This window comes from Bos taurus, chromosome 22 (genome assembly GCF_002263795.3).
Source record: "Bos taurus isolate L1 Dominette 01449 registration number 42190680 breed Hereford chromosome 22, ARS-UCD2.0, whole genome shotgun sequence".
Taxonomy (NCBI): Eukaryota; Metazoa; Chordata; class Mammalia; order Artiodactyla; family Bovidae; genus Bos; species Bos taurus.
Window position 1 is genome coordinate 57,740,289 of NC_037349.1, and position 15,774 is coordinate 57,756,062.

General features: G+C 49.8%; 1 protein-coding gene across 5 annotated transcripts in view; it reads left to right on the top strand.

Annotated features, from left to right (window-relative positions):
- Positions 1-15,774, top strand: part of GRIP2 (glutamate receptor interacting protein 2) — a 103,878-nt gene that overhangs the window by 75,293 nt on the left and 12,811 nt on the right. For 4 of the 5 annotated variants that reach the window (XM_024983320.1, XM_059880138.1, XM_024983321.2 and 1 more), the window contains exons 10-16: positions 1,053-1,178; positions 1,462-1,611; positions 4,738-4,924; positions 5,576-5,721; positions 6,407-6,487; positions 8,473-8,539; positions 8,637-8,782. In XM_024983320.1, the coding sequence (XP_024839088.1) occupies positions 1,053-1,178; positions 1,462-1,611; positions 4,738-4,924; positions 5,576-5,721; positions 6,407-6,487; positions 8,473-8,539; positions 8,637-8,782 (903 nt within the window). The remainder of the gene's footprint in view (positions 1-1,052; positions 1,179-1,461; positions 1,612-4,737; positions 4,925-5,575; positions 5,722-6,406; positions 6,488-8,472; positions 8,540-8,636; positions 8,783-15,774) is intronic. The other variant, XM_059880137.1, reaches the window with a different exon arrangement.

Consider the following 15,774-nt stretch of genomic DNA (forward strand, 5'->3'; position numbering starts at 1 on the left):
AGGTCCTTCTGATGACAGTTGGCTGCCGACAGTCCCCTTGGCTCTCCCTAAATAAACGTCTGCCAAGCCCATGTGGTAACTCCTATCCTCCCAGCTTCCCTGGGAAGTAGCCGCCTTGTCCCATTTTACAGTTATGACAGCGAGGCACAGGGCGGGGTGCAGGGACTTGTCCCAGTCCCGCAGCTCGTCAGCCATGGAGCTGGGATTGGACTCAGCTCCTGGCCCCAGAGTCGGCCCAGCCCCTGGGTGGCGGTGGGAACGCCGCACAGGGAGGCAGAATCAATGGGCTGAGATCACAGGGACCTCGTCCGTCCATCCAAGAGCATGCTGCCCTAGGCTGGACATCCCCCACCCCGACTCCCCACAAAGTCCTGCAGCAGAAGGAAGAGCCAGAACGGGGTCTGGGGCTGCGGGGAGGAGGACCAGGTCAGGGAGGTGAGAGAGGCAGGGTCCGTGGACTCCCCTGGGAAGCGGATGCTTAGCTGGAGTCAAGAGTTCACTGAAGTCAAGGCCCGTGAAAGGTTGAGGGGGGACAGCCTTAGACTGCGATGCGGGTCCTTGCAAGCCTGGGCCAATCCAACAGAGACCCATGTGGCCCCCAAGAGCTCAGCGTGGGGCAGAAATGCCCGGCCCCGGTGCCTGCTTGCCCAGCCCCAGGCCAAGGCTGCCCAGGCTACAGCATGACCACAGTCCCCGGAGGTGCTCCAGCTGGTCACTGTCTGCCAGCTGCACTCCTTGGAGCTGACTGGTCGGTTGGCCTGGTTCACATCCTGCTCCTCCAGCCCTCCCACCTGTGGGCTGGTACGGCTTTCCCTCTCGGATCCCTGCCTCTCAGGCTGCTGCGTAGCTGAGCCCTGAGCACAGGGCCCAGCACACAGCGGGCGTCCGGGACATGTGGGCAAAGTCTGGAATGCCCAGCCTGGCTCAGAAACTCCAGACCTTCTGTTCCCGCTCTCCTCCCCTTGCTGGGCAGACGGAGCTCACCCTTCAGGGGCATGGAGTCCAGACCCGCCCAGCCCCTAACGCCTGTCTCTCCTCTTCCTCCACCACAGTGAAGGTGCAGAGGAGCGAGCAGCCGCATCGCTGGGACCCCTGCGTGCCCTCCTGCCACAGCCCCCGGCCCGGCCGCTGCAGGACGCCCACCTGGGCCGCCCCTGCCGGCCAGGACCAGAACCGCTGTAAAGTGCCCTCCCCACGGTCACTCTTCTCTGTCCCTGGGGAGGTGCTGGAGCCTGTTTTATAGGGAAGGAAGCTGAGACTCAGAGAAGTGAGGGGCCCCTGTCTGGCAGCTGAGTTTCACCAGGTCTGTGAAAAGCCTGTAAGCTTTGAGGCCCAGAGAGGGAGAGACAGGCCTGAGGTCACACAGCGAGCATGGTCGGGGGTGGAGGAGGCACCCCTGTGTCTCCCTGGGGTGGGGTGGAGGGCTCTGCTGGGCTCATGGGTCTGCTCTCATCTCCCCAGCCTTATCCTCATCTCCCTTCTCCTCGCCGACCGTGAACCACACCTTTTCTTGCACCAACCCCAGCACTCTGCCTCGTGGATCCCAGCCCATGAGCCCCCGGACCACAATGGGGCGGAGGCGGCCGCGGAGAAGGGAACACAAGAGCTCATGTAAGCCGTGGTCTCTTCTCTCCCCTCTGGGCTGCCAGTATGCCTGAGAGAGAGATTTGCCAACATGTGGGGTATTTGGGGCAGGGCCAGGTGTGGGGAGGTGGCATTACATAGAGTATGTGGTACACCAGGTTGCTGAGGATGGTTGGGCAGGTTGCACACTGCACAAGGGCTCTCCTGAGGAGTGACAGTGAATTTGTACACTTTGTCTTGTAATTTTATTATGAAAAATTCCCAACAGGTGCTCAGTTGTGTCTGACTCTTTGCCACCCCAGGGACTATACAGTCCATGGAATTCTCCAGGCCAGAATACTGGAGTGGGTAGCCTTTCCTTTCTCCAGAGGATCTTCCCAACCCAGGGATTGAACCCAGGTCTCCTGCATTGCAGGCGGATTCTTTACCAGCTGAGCCACAAGGGAAGCCTTTATTATGAAAAATTCCCAGCAGGTGGTGGCAAAGTGTCTTGAGGAAAGGCTGCCTTTTCCAGATTTGTGTGACGGTCTCAGAGTAACTTCCTTTCATTTTTCTCTTCTTCAACCCTCTGATCCATTCCAGGGGGTGGTGTTATTTTGTCTTTACCACCCTTCTGACATTTGTTAATTTTCCCTAAGGCAGTGAAAACTAGCCATCCAGGCCTGAAACTAGCCATCCAGAATATAGTAATTTTTAGTTTTATTAGGTATATATTTCTACTCAACCTTTGCTTGTTGACACTTTTCTTTATTTGTGATCAATACATATAGTTCCTTTTGAAATGAAGGCATTTAAGAATTTTTTATTTAACAATTTAAAAAATTATTTAGTTTTTATTTATTTGGCTGTACTGGGTCTTGGTTTCAGCACCTGGGATCTTGTGTTGTGGCATACAGATCCTCTCTAGTTGTGGCGGGTGGGCTCAGCCGTTGTGGTGCACAGACCCGGTTGCTTTGCAGCATGTGGGGTCTTAGTTCCCTGACCAGAGATTGTGTCCCTTGCATCACAAGGCAGACTTTTAACCACTGGACCACCAGGGAAGTCCCTTAAGTGTTTTTTAAAATGAATAGTAATGAACGATAATGCAGGAGACATGTGGAAGTAGCAAAAAGTCATAAGATTGCCCAGAATCTTTTTCTTTAATATTTATTTATTTGGCCACGCCAGGTCTTAGTTGCACCATGTGGGATCTAGTTCCCTGACCAGGGATCAAACCCAGGCCCCTTGCATTGAGAGTGCTGAGTCTTAGCCATTGGACCACCAGCGAAGTCCAGGGCCCTGAATTTTGAAATCTTGCCTGGGAAGAATCTTTCCTTTGTTGACGTAGAGAGGGTTCCCAGCCTCTTTCCATGTGAATTGCAGAGGCCTCCAGGAAGAATGGAGGGTCAAACTGGGCCAGTTAGGATTGAACCAGGTGAGGGAAGAGAGAAATATAAGTCAGTTTGGCACTGAAAGGCGCTAAACATGGTTATAAGCTTCCTGGCAGCCAAGGCGAAAAGAGAAACAGAATTCAGAGTCAGGTGATAGATAAAATACAACTTTACCAGCCACCATTGTCACCCACTGAAGCAGCGGGTATGTAGGTGAAGAGATTCAGAAATATTTTTCACAGGCAGGAGCTTATGGAGCCTGGAGACTCTTGGGACCCCTTACCTGTCTCCTTCCTTGATGATAATGACTAGTTAGTTAAATAAAAAATTTTGAATACTTCCAATGTTCCAAATACCACTTTTATCATTGGTGATGTAATTGTGAAAAAAATAATGAATAGAAATATAATAATACAATATATCCAACAATAAAGTAGGTTACACATATTATAATGTGTGATGTATAATAATATAAGAAAATAATATATAAAGACACAATGGTATAACTAATAGAATGACATATAAATTTTATTTAATAAATGATATCCAATATCCATATTAATAATACAAGTGTATTTTATATGTGGAATATAAAATACAATATGTTAAATAACACATTAAATAGTGAAACATGGAATTATCATGTGACACAGAAATTCCACTCTTAAGTAAATACCCAGGAGAAATGAGAACATATGTCATATTCACCCTAAAACATATTTATGAATGTTTATACAGTGTCATTCATAATATCCAAAAGGTGGGAATAACCCAGATGTCTATCGATGGATGAATTTTAAAAAATGTGGTACCATCATACAGTGGGATATTAGCCTCAAGAAGGAGGACATCTTGATCTATGCTACATGGATGAACCCTGAAAACATGCTAAGTGAAAGAAACCACATACAAAAGACCATTTATAGTATGATTCCATTGATATGAGATGTCCAGAACAGGCAAATCTATAGACACAGAAAGTATGCTCAGGGCTGGGAGAAACGGGAGGATTTGAGTGACTAATGGAAACAGGGTTTCTTTGAGGGATTGAAAATGCTAAAATTAATTGAGGGAATGGTTGTACAACTTGAATATACTAAATAATCAATATATTTACTAAAACCGATTGAATTGTACATTCTGTGGGTGAATACTGTGGAAGCTGAACTATATCTCAATAAAGCTGTTGCCAAAAATGGCATAATATATACTATTGCATCTAATAGTAATATAATATGATATTTGATATATGATACAATAATAAAATAAGTTGAAGTATAACATCACACAGGGCTTCCGTGGTGGCTCAGGGGTAAAGCATCCATCTGCTAACACAGGAGACACGGGTTTGATCCTTGGGTCGGGAAGATCCCCTGGAGAAGGGCATGGCAACCCATTCCAGTATTGTTGCCTGGGAAATCCCATGGACAGAGGAGCCTGGAGGGCTACAACCCAGAGTTGCAAGGCGTAGGACACGACTTAGCGACTGAGCACGGCATAACATCACACATCACAGGACGTCATATCACGGACCCTCAGAGCCTGTTTTATAACATGGCATTCCAGGAGCTGTCTTCCTGGATCCTGGGCGCCGCTCTGCCAGGTGGAACCCATGACCCCAAGGTTCAGAATGGGCCGCGACTTGGCCCCGCCCCGGGGCGGGGCGGGCCTCCCACTCACGCGCCCTCTCCGACTTCAGGTGGTCCCGCCGAGGGTGGGTGGGCTCTGGCAGGAAGTAACCCCCGGGACAGTGCCCTGAGCGCCGTGCCCGCCTGCCCCGCAGTGTCGCTGGCCTCCAGCACGGTGGGGCCAGGCGGACAGATTGTGCACACGGAGACCACGGAGGTCGTGCTCTGCGGAGACCCCCTCAGCGGCTTCGGCCTCCAGCTCCAGGGCGGCATCTTCGCCACCGAGACTTTGTCCTCCCCACCCCTCGTGCGTTTTATTGAGCCTGACAGCCCGGCGGAGAGGTGAGCCTACTGCCCCCTCGCCGTGGGCCTGCCACTCCGATTCGGTGGGGTGGGGCCTCACGGACAGCCGGGGAAGTCCAGTCACACGCTTAGCCTGGCTGCACAGGTGTATCTTACCATCCATCACGGTCCACCCCGTCGCCGGCCCCGTTTTGTAGACGAGGGGTCTGAGGCTCAGAGAAGCTGATTCACCTGCCCAGGGTCACACAGTTTGGGAGTGACCCATGACACGAACCCCAGTGTGGTCTGAAGTCCGAGTCCTGTATATACATCTCCTGAGGCATGGCATCATCCCCACGGGACAGAGAAACTGAGGCCCAGCGAGGGCATCCCTTATAGCCAGTGTCCCGGGTAAATGGCCTGAGGAGCTGCCGCTGGCGCGGGTACAGGGCGGGGCGCTACCAGCCCCGCCCAGCCCCGCCTAGGCCCCGCCCAGCCCCGCCTAGGCCCCGCCCTCGCCCGGGATATGGGCGGGGCCTGGCACTGCTGCTGCGCAGCATGTTTCTGGCTTCCAAAGGGGCCGCTCCTCTCTCCGCCCCATCCCCGCCCCGCCCAAACCCCGCCCCCGCCCGGGATGTGGGCGGGGCCTGGCACTGCTGCTGCGCAGCATGTTTCTGGCTTCTAAAGGGGCCGCTTCTCTCTCCGGTTCAGGTGTGGACTGCTGCAGGTAGGGGACCGCGTCCTAGCCATCAACGGCATCGCCACCGAGGACGGGACGATGGAGGAGGCCAACCAGCTGTTGCGGGACGCGGCGCTGGCCCACAAGGTCGTGCTGGAGGTGGAGTTTGACGTGGCTGGTGAGTGGGTACCTGCGGCTTCCTCGTTTCCTTCGCGACCCCTTTCTCCACCCTGCTCCTCCCACCCCGCTTCTTTCCGCGTTTGCAGCGTGTCCCCAGAACGCTGGGAGAAAGGCACGGGGCGGGAGTGAAGGAATTGCACACGCCAGTGTGAATGAAGGTTTTTGCAAGGGAACAGCAGCCGCGGGTGGGGGAGGTGAGGGTTTATGCAAAGATCCCAAAAAAACTCGGTTAGAATTCTGGTTCCTGATTTGGACACCGTGTAACTTCGGACAGGGCTTGTCCTCCTCCATCCTCAGTTTTCCCCAGTGTAAAAATAGTGTAAAGTGGATAGAATCCTCTATCCCAAGGGGTGTTGTTGAGATGAAGCTCCTGGAAGCACCAGCTGAGGTCTGTCATGTGAGAGGTGCCCTTTAAGTCCTTGCTGGATCCGAATGGCTTGGGCCAGGCTAGGGGGCCCCAGTGGCAGCTGTAGGTCGGGGTACCAATCCTGACTCTGCTCTGACCCGGTGAGTGCTTTTCTGGGACAAATCGGTGCACCGTGCCTCAGTTTCTTCTGTGGGTGGAGGAAGCAGGATGGGGTTGTGTTTAGCATCCCTCTCCACTGGACCAGAATGAGTGTGGGGTGTGGATTCCCTGAGGCTATTCGCTTGAGTCTCCCAGGTTTGTGTCTGTTTGCACCCAGAGTCCGTCATCCCAAGCAGCGGCACCTTCCACGTGAAGCTGCCCAAGAGGCGCGGCGTGGAGCTGGGCATCACCATCAGCTGTGAGTCCCCGTCCTGTGTGCCCTCCAGCCTGCCCCGAGTCCGCCCAGCATGAGGCGATCAGGGGAAGACTCTGGGTGGGAGAGGGGGCTGGCTGACCTGACTTCCCTCTGTCTGCAGTGCGTGTCCTCAGGCAAGGCTTCTGGAAGCCTCGGTTTTCTTTTCTGCACAGTGGGAGTCTCCTGGCCTATTTAGTCTCCAGGGGTGGTTAAGTGGTTTTATGAGGCACCAGTCACGTGGCCCAGGTTTGGTTTTCTGTTGCCTCTGTATTCCCGGGGCCCAGGAAAGGTCTGGAACATAGTCAGTGCTTAATTCATGTTTGTCAAAGGAGTGAAAGTGAGGGACTGCAGAATGGGAAGAAGGTAGAGGAACGGTCACAGACCCTCCCCCAGCCCTCATCTCACTCTGGAAAAGCTGAAGTCCTCTGACTTTGTGCGTGCGTGCATGCGAAGTCGCTTCAGTCATGTCCAACTCTTTGAGACCCTATGGCCTGTAGTCTACCAGACTCCTCTGTACTTGGGATTCTCCAGGCAAGAATGCTGGAGTGGATTGCTATGCCCATCTTCAGGGGATCTTCCCGACCCAGGGATCAAACCCGCATCTCCTGTGGCTCCTGCATTGCAGGCAGATTCTTTACCACTGAGCCACTGGGGAAGCCCCCTCTGACTTCATCTCCTGCCATCTCCCCACCACACCCTGGAGGAGCAGCTGTCCGGAAGGGCTGGTGCTGCAGCTCCTTCTGGCCCCAGACCTCATAGCCAGTGGTGGTGGAAGTTGAAGCAGTTGCTGGGGAGAAGGTGCTTCCAGCCCAGGAACCTCTGGGCAGGGCCACCAGGTGCAGTGCACAGGTTGTACATGACACAAGGTGCCCATTCAAGGTAGACTTAGATTTTCTGACATTTTCTCAACAGACTAAGTAGATGGGGCCCCTTTGTCTCATTTGCAAAGGTGCTGTTTGGGCTAGAGGGACCGCTTTACACCTGATCAGTCATGGGAAAATCCATTAACCCAAATGGATTCTTTCTGCAGGAAAACTCAGCCCCTCGTTGTCTTAGATCGTGTTCCCTGGGAAATAGCCTCTCCCACAAGGAGTGATGTAGAGGGGCCTTATTGAGGCGGGCTCTTAGGATGAACACCTGTGGGTGGAGGCGACTGTAGGACCAGGCAGTGGGAGGAGCTAGGCTGCGATGTAGTCAGTAGAGGGCTCCCCCAGTCTTCTTTGCTGGAGAGGCTGCAGGAGCTGAGGCTTCCCTGGTGGCTCACACAGTAAAGAATCTGCCTGCCAATACAGGAGATGTGGGTTCAATCCAAGTATCAGGAAGATCCCTGGGAGAAGGGAATGGCTACCCACTCTGGTATTCTTGCCTGGAGAATTCCATGGACAGAAGAGCCTGGTGGGCTACAGTCCATGGGGTCACAGAGTCGGACATGACTGAGCGACTAATACTTTCACTTTCTGTGGGAGTTGTCCTGCATAGAGGCTGGGAGCTGGGCCTTGGCACTGTCAAGTGGACCGGTCGATGGATGTAGACATTGTTTTGGGTGAGGCTGCTCCCTCAGCTAAAGGCCATTCCCCAGCAGGATCCTGCTGCAGTGTTCGCAGCCAGCATTCCCTGCAGCGGGCAAGGGAGAACTCAGCTTTTAAGTCACTTGGTTCTGGAACCTGGGCCTGTCTGCCCATTGCTGGGAACACAGACACCAGCCAGACACAGCCCCTCAGGGAGCTCCATGTGCTAGAGAATGAGCTGAGTGTGGGAGGTGTTGTCCTGCTTCGTCTAGTTAATCTTGGATGTCCCTGTGAACTCTGTGGCCTCATCCCCATATTACAGAGGGGAAACTGAGGCACATAGAGGGGAGCTTGTTTGCTCACAGTCCACCCAGCCCGGGAGGGATGGGAAGCGGGGCATGGGGCTCCGAGTCCACGCCCAACTCCTGGGCCCCTGAGGCCAAGGTGGCCAAGGATGGGCTTTTGGCTTCTTTCCCCTAGCGGCCAGCAGGAAGCGAGGGGAGCCCCTGGTCATCTCCGACATCAAGAAAGGCAGCGTGGCGCACAGGTAGGGGGGCCCCTGGCAGGACGGGGGGCTGGCCCACGGGGGTGGGCTGGGCGCCTGCATGTGCCCAATCCTCCATGTCCCCTCCCTGCTCCTGCAGGACCGGCACCCTCGAGCCAGGGGACAAGCTGCTGGCCATTGACAACATCCGCCTGGACAACTGTCCCATGGAGGACGCTGTGCAAATCCTGCGCCAGTGTGAGGACCTGGTGAAGCTAAAGATCCGCAAGGATGAGGACAACTCGGGTGAGGGCCCTGATCCCTGCCCACCCATGCCAACAGACGGTGCCCAGCTGGCAATCTGGTGCTCCCTCCAGCCAAGGATGCCACCCAGGGGCTGCTGGTGGAGAGCCCTTGAATGAAGATGTGGGGTGGCGGGGGGGAAGATGGCAGATGTGTCCCTGTCCCCAGATCTGGCCTTCTCCAAAGGCCCTTGTGAGGTTTGCTAGAGTTTGAGCGAGACCTGGACCCAACAGGCCCTGCCCACAGCTGCTGGGCGCAGATGACGGGGTGTGACGATGAATGGGTGGGGGTGGGGGATGTACCACGGCATGGGTGGCTGTCAATGAGCTGAGGCTGCAAACTCAGGCACATCTGAGGCTGGACAGGTGACAGAGGGAGGGAATTGGGCCGAAGCTGAGAAAAATGATTCAGTCTGGGTAGACAGAAGGAGAGGACTGTGGCCACTGGTGAGAATCTTGTTTAGAAGGGCTGCCACCAACTCCCACCCTGGGTAGGAGGATCACTTATGGGCAGATTTCAGAGTTTTTTTTAAGAAAAACAGGAAATCTGGTGTCGTCTTATAGCCAATATCATCATCACCATCATTATTCTTGTTCTGCGTGGTATGTGAAATCTTTATTATAAAAATGCTGGTTCAGGGTTTCTGCTCTTACTGAAATGGCTGTTTGGGTGAAATGAAACATTGTTGGCAGCAGAAGATGGCCTCAAGTGGTGCCATCTGAAGTCCTCCCATGGGGGAAATGGGTGTATTCATGGCTGAGGGAATGGGTGGATTAATGACTGACGGAATGTTTGAATTAATGGCTGAGGAAATAGGTGTATTAACCGCATGAAACAATGGGTGTATTCATGGCAGAGTGAATGGATGATATAATGGCAGAGTGAATGGCTGCATTAATGGCTGGGGGAATGGGTGTAATGAATGGGATTAAGGAATGGGTGAATTCATGGCTGAGAGAACAGGTGTATTAAAGGCATGAAGCAATGAGTGTAGTAATGGCTGGAGGAATAGTGAAATAATGCCTGGGAGGAGGGTGAATAAATGGAGAGGAAATGGGTGAAGTAGTGGCCCATGCTATGCTGTGCTAAGTCGCTTCAGTCGTGTTCGACTCTGTGCAACCCCATAGACGGCAGCCCACTAGGCTCCCCTGTCCCTGGGATTCTCCAGGCAAGAACACTGGAGTGGGTTGCCATTTCCTTCTCCAATGCATGAAAGTGAAAAGTGAAAGTGAAGTCGCTCAGTCGTGTCCGACTCTTAGTGACGCCATGGACTGCAGCCTACCAGGCTCCTCCGTCCATGGGATTTTCCAGGCAAGAGTGCTGGAGTGGGGTGCCATTGCCTTCTCTGAAAGTAGTGGCCTAGGGAATGGTTATGTTAATGGCATGACGGCATGGGTGAATTAGTGGCATGAGAGAATGGGCGAATTAATGGCATGAGGGAGTGGGTGACTTGGTGGCTGGGGGAATGGCTGAATTAGTGGCTGAAGGAATCTGTACTAGAGCTGAGAGAATCGGTATGTGAATGGCAGAGGGAATGGGTGAACTGACAGCTGAGGGAGTGTTTGAAAAATGGCTGAGGGGGAGTGGGTGGCGTAATGGCTGAGGCAGTGGCTCTATGCTGGCACAAGGGAATGGGTGACCTAGTCACTAAGAGAACAGGCTGTTTAGGCATGAGAAAATTTGTGTATTGGTGGCTGAGGGAATGGCGAATTAATGGCTGAAGGAATAGGTGAGTGAATGATTCAGGGTTTGGGTAAATTAATGATTGATGGATTGGCTGAATAAGTGGTAGAGAATTAGTGGCTGAAATGATGGGTGAATTAGTGGCTGAAGGAGTGGATTAAACTATGGGTTCGGTGATCTGTGACTAAAGATTGAGGTAACTGAACTTATAGTTGAGTGAATGGGTTTATAAGTGACATAGGGAATGAGCATATTCATGGCATGAGGACATGGGTGAACTGCTAACTAGAAAGTCAGGGTGTTAGGCATTAGGGCATTGATGTATTAGTGGCTGAGGAAATTTGTGAATTCATGGCTGAGGGATTGACTGAATTAATGGCCAGGGAATGGGTGAATTAATGGATGGGGGAATGTGTATGTTAATGGAGGAATTGGTGTATCAAAGGCTGTGGAAATGGCTCCGATAATCACTGAGGAATTGGCTGAGTTAATAGCTGCAGGATTGGTTGAATTCATGACTAAGGGACTGGCTGTATTAATGGCTGAGGGAATGGGTGAACTCATCACTTAAGGAACCTGTATTAAAATGAGAGAACTGGTGTATTAGGGCTGGTGAAATAATGGCTAAGGGATTGGTTTAATTAATGCCTGATGGAATGGGTGAATTAATGTCTGAGAGAATATGTGCAGGAGTGGCTGAGGCTATATTAATGGCTGAGAGAATACGGGATTTACTACCTGAAGAAATAGTTTAATGGCCGAGAGAATGTGTAAAAACGTCTTGGGTTGGCTGAATTAATGGGTGAGAGATTTCAAAGGAAAGAGGTGGATGTGACTGATGGAATGAATGAACTAATGGCCAAGGTACAAGGTGATTTAATGATGGCAGGACTGGGTGAACTGGGGGCTTATGACTGAACTCAGCAGCAGAAGGAGCGGGTGATTTAACAACTTAAGTAAATGGGTTAGTGGCTGAGATAATGCGAAACTAATAGCTGAGAGAATGGGTGAATTAATAGCCGATGGAAAGTTTGTATTAGGCCTGAGGGAATGTGTGAATTAATAGCATGAGGAAATGTGTGTTAATGACTGAGGGATTGGTTGGCTGAAGGAATGCCTGAAATATGGCTGAGGGAATGGTTGAAGTAATGGATATAGGAATGTGTGTCTTAATGACGGAGGGAATTAGTGTATCAAAGATTAAGGGAGGCCTCTTGCCTTCTGAGATGGCCCACCCTCTGTGGAGTGTTTCTGCCAAAGTCGCTCCCACTTTTCAAGATGGACCACACCCTGTCTATGGAATGTGTAACTAAATAAATCCACTTCTTACCTGTCAAACAAAAAATAGGCTGAGGGAATGGCTGAATTTATGGCTGAAAGAATGGTTGAAATAATACCTGAAGGAATTGGTGAACATGAGGTTATGAGGAACATAATGGTTGAGCAAGTGGGTGGAACAATTCCTGAGGGATTGGATGTATTAGGCCTGGCAGAGTTGTCGTATTACTGGCTGAGAGTATGGCTGAATTAATGGCTGGAAGAACAGATGAATTAGTGGCTGAGGGTATAGGTGAATTAGTGGCTGAAGGAATAGGGGAATGAATGGCTGAGGGAAGGGGGGAATTAATGGCTTCGGGAATGTGTGACTTAGAGTGGAGGAAATGGGTGAGGATCTTTTCATATGGCATGAGGATATGGCTATATTAATGGGTGTGGGAATAGATTAATGGCTGAGGGAATGGGTGAATTAGGGCTGAGAGAATGCCTGAATTAATGGCTGATGAAATGGATGAATTAATGCATGCGGGTATGTGGTATTATAGATTGAAGGAATTGGTGTATCAAAGACTGTGGGAATGACAGAAATAATGCTGAGGGACTGCTTGAATTAATGGCTGAGGGAATGGTGGAAATAACAGCTGAAGGAATGGAAGAGCAGTTCAGTCGCTCAGTTGTGTCCAACTCTTTGTGACCCCATGGACTGCAGCACGCCAGGCCTCCCTGTCCATCACCAACTCCCGGAGTTAACTCAGACTCATGTCCATTGAGTTGGTGATGCCATCCAACCATCTCATCCTCTGTCATCCCCTTCTCCTCCCACCTTCAATCTTTCCCAGCATCAAGGTCTTTTCCAATGAGTCAGTTCTTCGCATCAGGTGGCCAAAGTATTGGAGTTTCAGCTTCAGCATCAGTCCTTCCAATGAATATTCAGGATTGATTTCCTTTAGGATTGACTGGTTATCAATCAATATCCTGAGGTTATGAGTAAAATAACGATTGAGTGAATGGATGAATTAATTCCCGAGGGATTAGGTGTTAGACCTGGGGGAATTGGTGTAGTAATGGGTGAGGGTATAGGCTGGTGGAGTGCCTAAATTAATGCCAAACTGAGTGGGTGAATTAACGGAGACAGAAATGAGTGATTAATGGATGGGGAAATGTGTGTATTAATGATTGATGAAATTGATGTATCAAGGCTGTGGGAATGGCTGAAATAATGGCTTTATTAATGGCTGATGGGATGAGTGAATTAATGGGTGACGGAATGAGTAAATTACGAATTGAGGAATTTGGTGAATTAAATATGAAAGGAATAGATGTATTAGTGATGTGAAAATGGGTGAATTAGTGGTATAAGGGAATGGATATGGTAATGGACAAAAAGAATGGATATATCAGTGATTGAGGGAATAGATGAATTAATGGCTGAAAGAATGGGTGTGAAATGCCATGAGGGGATGAGTATGTTATAGATAAAGGAATAGGTATATTAATGGTTCAGAGAATGGATGTATTAATGGCCAAAGGAATAGGTGAATTAATGGTTGAGGGGATGGGTAAATTAGGTGGGTAGCAGGTGAACTAATTCCAAAGGAAATTAATTAATTGATGGCTGAGGGAATGAATGAATGAATAGCTGCAGGAATAGATGTATTAGAGACTGCAGGAATGGGTGAAATAATGGATGAGGAAATGAGTAAATTGTAAACCGAGGGAATTGGTAAATTACTGATAAATGAGAAGGGAACAGGTATATCAGTGATGGGGAAATGTGCGAATCCATGGCGTGAGGGAATGGGTGTATTAATGGATGAAAGAATGGTTGTATTAATGGCTGAGGGAATGTCTGAATTAAATGGCTGATGGAAAGGGTCAGCTAATGAGGAATGGATAAACAAATGTCTTAGGAAATGGGGGAATGTGCCTGATGGAACAGATGATCTAATGGTTGAGGGAATAGGTGAATTAATGGCAGAGGGAATGGGTAACTTAAAGGCTGAGGAATTGGCTGAGTTAATGACTGAGGGATTAACTGAATTAATGGTTAAGGGAATGGTTGGAATAACAGCTGAAGGAATTGGTGAAATAATGTCATATGGCTGTGAGGAAAATAATGTTGAGCAAATGGGTGTACTATTTCCTGAGAGATTGGGTGTATTAGGCCTGGCAGAATTGATGGATTTCTGAGCATATAGGTGAATTGGTGGCTGAAGGAATGGGTGAAGTCATGGCTCTGGGATTGGCCTAATTGATGACTAACTGCCTGGGTGACCTTGGACGTGGGGCAGCTCCTCTCGGCCTGCCATGTGCGCCGTCACAGCCACCTTGCAAAAATGGGCTCAATAAAGGACAGAAATGGTATGGACCTAACAGAAGCAGAAGATATTAAGAAGAGGTGGCAAGAATATACAGAAGAACTGTACAAAAAAGATGTTCACGACCAAGATAATCACGATGGTGTGATCAATGACCTAGAGCCAGACATCCTGGAATGTGAAGTCAAGTGGGCCTTAGAAAGCATCACTACGAACAAAGCTAGTGGAGGTGATGGAATTCCAGTGGGGCTATTCCAAATCCTGAAAGATGATGCTGTGAAAGTGCTGCACTCAATATGCCAGCAAATTTGGAAAACTCAGCAGTGGCCACAAGACTAGAAAAGGTCAGTGTTCATTCCAATCCCAAAGAAAGGCAATGCCAAAGAATGCTCAAACTACCTCACAATTGCACTCATCTCACATGCTAGTAAAGTAATGCTCAAAATTCTCCAAGCCAGGCTTCAGCAATATGTGAACCGTGAACTTCCAGATGTTCAAGTTGGTTTTAGAAAAGGCAGAGGAAGCAGAGGTCAAATTGCCAACATCCTCTGGATCATGGAAAAAGCAAGAGAGTTCCAGAAAAAACATCTATTTCTGCTTTATTGACTATGCCAAAGCCTTTGACTCTGTGGATCACAATAAACTGTGGAAAATTCTAAGAGATGGGAATACCAGACCACCTGACCTGCCTCTTGAGAAACCTGTATGCAGGTCAGGAAGCAACAGTTAGAACTGGACATGGAACAACAGACTGGTTCCAAATAGGAAAAGGAGTACGTCAAGGCTGTATATTGTCACCCTGCTTATTTAACTTATATGCAGGGTACATCATGAGAAACGCTGGACTAGAAGAAGCACAAGCTGGAATCAAGATTGCCAGGAGAAATATCAATAACCTCAGATATGCAGATGACACCACCCTTATGGCAGAAAGTGAAGAAGAACTAAAGAGCCTCTTGATGAAGGTGAAAGAGGAGAGTGAAAAAATTGGCTTAAAGCTCAACATTCAGAAAACTAAGATCATGGCATCCGTTCCCATCACTTCATGGCAAATAGATGGGGAAACAGTGGAAACAGTGGCTGACTTTATTTTTCTGGGCTCCAAAATCACTGCATATGGTGATTGCAGCATGAAATTAAGATGCTTACTCCTTGAAAGGAAAGTTATGACCAACCTAGGTAGCATATTGAAAAGCAGAGACATTACTTTATCAACAAAGATCCTTCTAGTCAAGGCTATGGTTTTTCCAGTAGTCATGTATGGATGTGAGAGTTGGACTGTAAAGAAAGCTGAGCGCCAAAGAATTGATGCTTTTGAACTGTGGTGCTGGAGAAGACTCTTGAGAGTCCCTTGGACTGCAAGGAGATCCAACCAGTCCATCCTAAAGGAAATCAGTCCTGAATATTCATTGGAAGGACTGATGCTGAGGCTGAAACTCCAATACTTTGGCCACCTGATGGGAAGAGCTGACTCATTTGAAAAGACCCTGATGCTGGGAAAGATTGAGGGCAGGAGAAGGGGACAACAGAGGATGAGATGGTTAGATGGCATCACTGACTCAATGGACAGGGGTTTGGGTGAACTCCGAGAGTTGGTGATGGACAGGGAGGCCTGGTGTGCTGTGGTTCATGGGGTTGCAGAGAGTCGGGCATAACTGAACGACTGAACTGAACAGATACAGATAAATTTATGGCTGAGGGTTTAAGTGAATGACT